The 8,844-nt window shown below is 43.8% G+C and overlaps 1 protein-coding gene across 1 annotated transcript; it reads left to right on the plus strand.

Moving 5' to 3' along the window:
* The first annotated feature begins 521 nt into the window (after positions 1-521).
* fgf10b (fibroblast growth factor 10b) lies at positions 522-7,651 on the plus strand. The gene is made up of 3 exons (XM_026343153.1): positions 522-1,817; positions 6,608-6,711; positions 6,865-7,651. The coding sequence occupies exons 1-3, from the start codon at positions 1,364-1,366 to the stop codon at positions 7,054-7,056; spliced, it is 750 nt and encodes a 249-aa protein (XP_026198938.1). The 5' UTR covers positions 522-1,363; the 3' UTR covers positions 7,057-7,651.
* Positions 7,652-8,844: the final 1,193 nt, after the last annotated feature.

The raw sequence follows: 8,844 nt of genomic DNA on the forward strand, positions 1-8,844 counted from the left end.
AGAAACTCTGCTCCAGAATTCATCATCTGACAGAAACAAGTGTTTCAGGTTGAAGCAGAAAGATATTTTAATATAGGGAAGACAGAGGCATGTTTAATACTAGTCATACAAATGTACTTCCCAAAGATGAATAACAGGAAGCACATATCACCAGTCTTTGATTAACCAATAAAACAATTATCAGTTCAATCTCTGGCCATTAACACTGACACAGTAGTGCAAGACTGCTTCTTCTGCACTGCGGAGTTATTCAGATAAACATGCTATCACCTCTCACCCTCTCTCATAAGTTAGATTTGCCTGTATGTAGGCACACACACACACACACACACACACACACACACACACACACACACACACACACACACACACACACACACACACACACACACACACACACAGATGCAGAGCAGTACTTGCTCCCATATGTGAGAGAGGAAGTTGAGTAAAGGAGGGAGGGATCAAATAACCAACAGTCACACAGCCACACACAACAGCCAGTCTTTTTCTGATATCACTCTTCAGGTGTGGAGAACACATCAGAAATCCACATATCAAGGAAAGGAGGCGAACAATCCTGATTCAGTCCTGAGACACAGGGAAACACCTCCCCAAACCGTTACCTCGACATGAAGGTGGAGTCATTTGGGGATAGAGAGAGAGGGAGGGAGGGACAGAGATGAGGAGAGTGCAAGAGGAGCAGGGCAACAGAAGAAGACAGATGGATTATCTGATATGAGCTTGGATTGACCAGCGTTCTTCTTTAAGTCTTGAATACCGTCTTTCCTCCAGAGCGAAATCTGAAAATGCCTTCCTGCACATGTGGAGTGTAGCAGCTATCACACAGGTAGAATATCTTTTTGATTTCACTGGAACTACAGGTTTTTACACATCACCTGGGTCTCAGCGGACTTTACATTTTTGGGATTTTTGCTTTTATTATTTTCTTACATTAAGCGACTTTCTTGAAATTCGGGGCTCACACTGGAGCAGCCAAGAACAATAGTTATCATTTCACAAACTATTTAGGAAAAATAAAACAGGTTTGTTACTGGAAATTAACTCACGTTGGAATTTTTATTTTGTTATTTAAGTTCTTTCCCAGAACAGACTTTTACAGCAGACTCAAAGGACTCAGTGGAATACAGAAACTCAGTGACTTGTTGAACAGTCACAACCTAATTAAAGAAACAGTCTCAAGGAAATCAAAGAAGAGCGAAATCTAAATAATTTAGATTGTGCCGTGGACCAATTTACCCAGTCTGTGGAGGGCTCCCCTTCCTGCCCTCCCAGCCTATCCTTGCCCCCAGCAGCATGTCCCAGGCTCTGAGGCTGCCTCTAGTCCTCCACACAGCACACTACCATGATCAGATGGGCTGCTGGAGGGAGTAAGGCTGCCTCTGCCTCGTCCTGCTCCAGGGCTGGGATACTAGCTTGTTCTGACTCTAGGACCAACTCCAGACTAAGGTTATCGCTTTCCTCCCTGTCTTTGCCGCTCCTGCTGGCCCTAGTGGTTTTCTCTGTGTCTCTACCTGGGGTGGCCTGCCATCAGCATCGCAGAGAAAGACTGAAGCATGCCAACTCACAAACTCTGAGAGTTACCCTGAACATTTCTGAGACTGAGTTAGTCTCTAGGCCCAGGGCCACTAGTGGCCCCCTGGGTCGGACTGGGGTACCACAGGGCAGGCATGTGCGCAGCTACAATCATCTCCAAGGGGATATACGGAGGAGGAAGCTGTTCTCTTTCCAGAAGTTTTTCCTGAGGATCGATAAGAATGGAACAGTCATTGGAACCAAAAGCAAGGATGACCCCTTCAGTAAGTAATGAAATTACTGTCTAAAGACAAAAAGCAATAAAAAAAATGACACTAAATTAGATCAGAACCAAAGTGGATCTGAACATCTCCCGTTGTAGGAAAAGTTAAAGGAGGACCAGCACCCAGGTGTTTTAAATAAAGGTGTTCTTGTAAAGTAAAAGCTTTTAGTCTCTGAAACCAACATTTCTGAATTTATATCTGACCTTGTTTGAATGTTGGGGCTTTTGGAAATTACGCATATCAAAAAAAAGTAAAACAACCTGTTGATTACAATAAGTCAGGAACATTTCTGGCCCCATGAAACCTACATATAAGGCTAATTATTTCTAATTTATTTCTAAAAAGTTGGTGACTATTCCTCAGAGAAAGACATCCCTCCTACCCCAGAGATGCTACCAACCACTACATAAAATACATGAATTAGATGTTTTCAAATAATACAAATACAAATACATTTAAGCAACGAATTGATATTAAAAACACAACTTTGTGTTCATTTCGAGACGCCGCCAGCCGCCTGCCCATTAGTTGGTAGTTTGGACGCGGCATTCCCGATTAGAGTCGTCTTTTTGTTTTAAACCAGACATCCCGCTGATATCTCTCCTGTCCAAACACTCAGTACAATGGTGGTAGCTCCATGATGGCTTAAAAAGGAGCAGGGGCAGATAACCAAGCCATTATCAGGCAGTCTTCACAGTCCAGAGTAAACAGCACTGATAATAACCACAGAAGAGCAGGGGGAGGACATGGATGTCAGTCTCATTGATGCGTTTAGACTCTTTCTGTCTCTCTGTAATGTGTCTGTGTCTCTTTCACTCTCCCACTCAGACTGCCCGCCTGCCAGCCAGTGTCCAGCAAATTACATACCCTCAGTCACAGATCAGACATTTGTTTAAAACAGTTTGACGTGCTCAGTCGGAGAAACACATCTTTAAAGTGATTACATGTTGTATGTTTCGGCATATCAGTCAGTAAAATAGCGTTCTCATTAGCCTTTCAGCGTTCCCACCGAGCTACGTGTGTGTGCCTATATGCCAGCATGCACTCACATGCTCCAGTGGGTGTGTGATCATATAGAAGCCAACGACAGCACATGTGCTTGCTTATTACTGACACAAACACACATACATCCCTCTCCGTCTCGCATGCTGTTTTTCTTGTCCTATCTCCCTGGTCCTCCAACCCTATAATAGGTGTATGTGGAAGTTTTTAATTGTGGAAGTTACTTTTAGGAGAGCTAAACCACAAATTCAATCAAAGCGACGAGCAGAGATTTTCATTTGACAAGTTGGTGACATAAGTGACTCTATTTATCATTGTGATTCTTTCCCTGTCATCCTTGTTAGTAGTTTATTTTAGGTAGGTGTAATGAAGTTTTATGCTGTCACAGCGGGGTGCGTATGTTTGCATGATGATTTAAATCTCAGTCTTCTTATTTTATTAAGTGTGTGCTGCCTTTTTCAAACATCAGCTTGAGTTGAGACCATGACTTGAGCATCAGGGAGGGAGGTGAAAGAGAGACTCTCTAGAGGTACAAGTTCATGAATGACATGGCTGAACGTAATTGTTGCCACATCAAAGCCATTTGTCTTCAGTATCAATGGTGGTGCCATCAAAAAGCTGTGACCTGAGGGGGTCTGGGGACACTGTGTGTGGATTATGTGCCCTCGTATCAGGTTCACATGGTAAAGGATACTACACAAGAGCAGCTTCAGTCTTTGCACTGGCCCCTGGGGCTAGACATAATCCCAGGACTGACATCCTTTGTGGACCATTCATGGTTCCTTGAAGTGAGAAAATACAATTTTTTTATGTATGGAGAGAAGTTTGCCTTTTTCTGAACCAGACATTGCAAAGCCAATGCCCTCAGTCTAAGAAGTCTATGGGATGTGGAGGCTTTGGTTTCGGGTGCTGCCTGTGGCCCTGCAAGGACCCGGCTCACTGTCTGTTAAAGAACCAGAATCCAGCCTCCTGCAGATTTATGGGGATGCCAGCACAAAACTGTCCCACATGGCTTCCCAACCCGCTGTGAGCCTGTGCTGAGGTTACAAAGCAGCAGAGAAAGGGGGCTAGATAATGTTAAAGTCAGCTCAGTAACTATCTGCCCGGCCCAAGTGCATAATTAAAACATCAGTGATTCGCAGCTGATTTCTTGTAAATTTATAGACACACTTACAGTTCTGAGTGACTCGTGAGATATTGCTAAATAAAACGCAGGCGAAGGCTTGGCGGTAAATAAATTTGGTAATTGTCCACGGCTGTGTTGGTGTGAGAGGGTAAGCTTGTCAAGACTGTGTGGAGTTTATGTGTGTGTGTGTGTGTGTGTTGGGCCAACAGTGTGTCTGTGCTGTAGGAGCCAGACCATGTGCGCACAATGGCCGACTCAAACAAGTGTCTATATATAGTATAACATGTCACTGCGTATCTAAGTGTGTGTCTTTGTGCACATTCATCTCCTTTAATCAAAGCAGCGGCTTTCTGCGTGGGAAAAAAAACAGATGGTGCTCTTCTGGAGGTTTAAGGAGAGAGATGTATAACTTTCATGTGAGGTTGTGAAAGGGTTAAATACCCCTTTCTATATGAATACACACAGTGTGGTTCTTATTAAGTGTTATCACTATATATCCTGATTTACATCCCTCTTTTTTTCTGCACTGGAACAATACCAGCCTAAATTTACATTACTTATCCAGTCAAATCTTATTTTCTGCAGACCTGAACATAGTAAGAGTGCGAAAGAATAACCATACAAGCTGTAAAGCACATGCTTTTTGGCATCCTACTGTGGAAAAACCACCTTTCTCGCTGGCATTGTGTACCTTCATTCCACAAACAACGCACCATTTACTGTTGTAACTCCAAACAGAGCGTATCAAATAAGCCACACATTAGGAAAAGGCAAGCAGCATGCAAAAGAAAATCTGCTGTCTCCCATTGTAAACAGTTGGTCCTGGCTGGCTCACTTTAGGCAACATTTTTCATGTGTGGTTTGTAAAATTTACCCCACACAAACAATTGTTGTCGCATTTAAGGCTTAATGTTGTGTTGTGGAAAAAGCTAAATGAAGAACATATTTTCTGATATGCCATTCTCCCATGCTCGCAGCTAGAAGCTCATTACTCTCCACCTCGGGAAGGAGCTGAGTGCTGAGCAGAGAACAGTGAAGGCAGATTGTGTAGTTTCACAGCCAGGCTGAGTTTGCAAGTTGTGTGCAAGTGCACATTCACCTGCTACAACATTAACTAAGTGCGTGTGTGTTTGTATGCGAGAGCATTAGTCCATGTGCATTTGTGTGTGTGTGTGTGTGTGTGTATATACAACCTGTCTCGCCCCTGCCTCCGGTGGCTGACTTTGATCAGTGATCATTACAGCCTTTCTAATCCTCTCTCCACCCCCAGTCTCACTGTCATGGCTCCTCTGTCCTCCTCTGTTCTCCTTCCTTTCATCCCTCCCATGTTTACAGAGCAGCCAGAGACTGCCATAGATTGTCTTACATCCTCACTCCATACCTGACACCCGATCTCATACAGAAACCAGTTCCTCTCAGATCTTTAATGGCCGTTGTGTCACAGTCCCCACCACCGCCTTGCCGATTCAGACCTCACTGCCCTGAGGTGCCACTGTTTGAACTAGAAACTGATACAGTCAAGACCTCATGGATGAGGAGAGGAGCTGCTGTATTTTTAAGAGAGGGATTGTTCTTTGGGGGGTACACCTGCACTCTCCACTGTCCACTCATGTATGAGCCTGGCAGCCTCAGAGGCCCCCCCAGCCACCGGAGAGTGGGTCTGACAGTAAGGCAGGCTGCCACACAAACAGTCACCAGACAGAGGAGGGGCTGCAGATCTGATCAAAGGATGTTGTCAAGTCTTGCAGTTCACACCCCCACACTGAAGTGTGTGTCTGTATTCCTGTGTGTGTGTGTGTGTGTGTGTGTGTGTGTGTGTGTGTGTGTGTGTGTGTGTGTGTGTGTACACATATGTGTGCTTATCTGGATAAAATAACGACAGCTCGCAGGAAGTGCGGAAAGGAAGTCAGAGAGGGAGGGATGAAATCAAACATGCCATGGGAAGAGGGGGCTCACGTGCACACACTCACCAGCATAAGACAAGACAAGTGGGTTCTCCGGTCAAAGGACACGTCTTCTGTGTTATATTTCTCCCACTTCTGATACCGAGACCACACAAATAACCACACCTGTCTGCAGCAAAGGTTTGACCTTGTTAAATGGAGTATGTGAACAACTTGAATTATTCGTACAGGAACCTGAATACCCAACAGAATATAAACAGGCTGAAAATCTCACTGGTATCCACCTATTCATTTTCAGACTAAATGGCCTGTGCATCTGGAATCTATTAGACAGGTGGAGGCTGTAAATTCACGTCATAATATCACTGAAATGTTAAATGTGCAACATTAAACAGAATTTCCACACCATGTGTTCCTGCATGTAAATGCCCTGAAATGAGAATGCAATATGTTGCTATTTATTATGTCTGTGAAGAATTCATCCAGACCCTCGAGCAGTTGGCCCATGACTGCTACCAGAGTGTTAATTGTTCTACACTCTTATCTCCAGCAACTATTGGTCAGGAAATCATTGTATCACCTTTACTTCCCCTGTCTGCTCAGTCTTAGATTGGTCTGTGTGAATGGTTCAGTCGCCCTGTTCGTATCAAACTGCAAAGAATCACACACTTGAGAAATCACTTTATTTGCAGGACACTCTTATACTTTTTGTGGATGTTGACAAGTATTGACATGGCTTTCTTTTTGCTGAATCCTAGGTATTCTGGAAATCACATCAGTGGATGTGGGAGTGGTGGCCATCAAAGGGCTGAACAGCAACTACTATCTGGCTATCAGCAGGAAGGGAGAGCTGTACGGAGCGGTTAGTATTCAAGTCAGAGGTCAATCTGGATAATCTGGACAGAGAGATAGTGTTAGATTGTTCTTCATCTAGGAGATATTACCGTGCACAATCCCTGTACACAAGCGCAAAACATTCAAGGCAGATTCAATTTATGCCCACTGTTGTTTTCAGAGGGAGTTTGGCGTTGACTGCACCCTGAAGGAACGGATTGAGGAGAACGGCTACAACACGTATGCGTCAGCCAAGTGGAAGAACAAGAAGCGACAGATGTTTGTGGGCCTAAACGTCCATGGGAGGCCAATGAAAGGGAAGAAAACGCGCAGAAAGAACACAGCTACCCACTTCCTTCCAATTCTGGTGTGAACTGGTGAACTCCACCGGGGAGGGAGAGTATACAGCACTGGACAGAGACGCTTTCAATGCAGAGAAGCTGTAAAATCGAGACTTCACTCAGAAATCGCTGATTTGGAAACAAGGCACTAAAACTGTTAAACAAAAATATGGTCTCCGCTTCGGACTTTGATAGAGATAACAGTTCTTTATTTGGGAGGAGGTGGTCCTGTGGCACGGGGATGCAACATTTCTCCTTGTTTCTGTGCCAAACAGTTTACAGCTGAAATAATGTGGAGAACACAGAGGATACTGTCCCAGCTAATGAGCTGTAGCTGCAGGAGTACCTCAAGTTGTTATTTATAATCCATATTTTCCTGTGAGGCATAAAGGGGAGTGATAGAAATAATTACAGCAGGATGAGGGAAACGATCATTGAGTTTGTCATGACAGATGGAATAATAGAGGATACCACATTTAAAGCAAGTGTTTGATACTTAACCACTGTGTTTTGACTTTATTGTAATGACTTATTTATTTTGTGAAATATTTAACTTGAGGGGAACACTTCCAAAGCAAGCATTCCTTTGCATTCTCTACTTTTTATAGGAACTATGTGGAAATAAAATTTACCATTTTCTCCTCAGCAATGTCCGCGGTCTTTCTTCCTCCATGCATCAAGGACTTGATTTACTGATGGGAAACTACAGGAAAATGGTTCATTTTAGCACAAGTAGCAAGAAACATGGTGTACATTCTGGTCATGGTAAGTCTGTTCTTATCTGGAGTTAGGAAGGGACAAAAGGCATGCAAGCCAGATAGTCCATGTGGCAACCATTGCACTAATGATTAGTTCCCAAACAAACTGGAAACATGCAAGACCAACCACAACAAAATGGGAGGGAGCTAACTTCCCTGGTATGGCCTGTAGATGCTGACATCATTTCCTAATATCACCCCATTACTGCGGAGCTGCAACATTCCCCACTTGCAGGAGGCCTAGTAAAGATTGTTGCTAAAGCACCTGCTGATAATATTGGCAAAAAATATGAAAACTGCGTCGTCACGTTGGTCTGCATTGCTACGGTCGATGGGTTTTTGAAGTTCTCTAGAAGAGGATGTTAAGTTGAGTGAAGGAAAAAAATGGAATGGAGAAGAGATATGACCTGCATCTGAACACCCACTTCCCTCAGTAATCATTGACAAGCTCACTAATCAATGACAGCTGTCTTGATGCCAGATCAAAAGACCATAGGGAGAACATTAACACCACAGGCTTCCGGCCCTCATGTTCGCTTATCCTGCCTCTCTGAACATCTATCTCAGAACAGGCCTGACAAATTGGGAGAGAAGAGAAAGACAGAAAGGTGTGAGAGGAGGGCTGCAGACCACTGTCTTTAATCCTATATTCATCCAAGTTATTCTGTCACTGTCACTCCAGATTAGTAGGAGCGATAATAAGAAAAGCAAACTTAACTATAGGATTCAGAAGAATAGAAAGACTTTGCTAGTATATTCACCTTTAATGGTTGTTTAGGGAATTGTTATGTCAAATCATTACTATAATACTGAGGATTGCTGCAGTGTGTTGTACCATGACAGGTAGGGACAACGGCAACACTTGGAATACTATTTCACGACCATGCATCTGCACCATGCACTACACTGTGTATGACATTTCCCCTGCTCTCTCAATTGACTGTGCAATGTGGTGTTGCTTCTGCATCTGTGAGGCAACATCCTCACCAGTGCATGAGATCGGTGTTAGGCCAAAGATTAGGAAGTTGAGGAGAGGGCGTCTGTGTGTAATATAGAGTGTTT

The sequence above is a fragment of the Anabas testudineus genome, chromosome 9 (genome assembly GCF_900324465.2).
Source record: "Anabas testudineus chromosome 9, fAnaTes1.2, whole genome shotgun sequence".
Lineage (NCBI taxonomy): Eukaryota > Metazoa > Chordata > Actinopteri > Anabantiformes > Anabantidae > Anabas > Anabas testudineus.

Excerpts from the sequence above, each read along its gene's own strand:
- fgf10b (XM_026343153.1), top strand. The coding sequence starts at position 1,364 with ATGATCAGATGGGCTGCTGGAGGGAGTAAGGCTGCCTCTGCCTCGTCC. Across the intron at positions 1,818-6,607 it reads AAGCAAGGATGACCCCTTCA|GTATTCTGGAAATCACATCA; the intron begins GTAAGTAATGAA and ends GCTGAATCCTAG. Across the intron at positions 6,712-6,864 it reads AGGGAGAGCTGTACGGAGCG|AGGGAGTTTGGCGTTGACTG; the intron begins GTTAGTATTCAA and ends TGTTGTTTTCAG.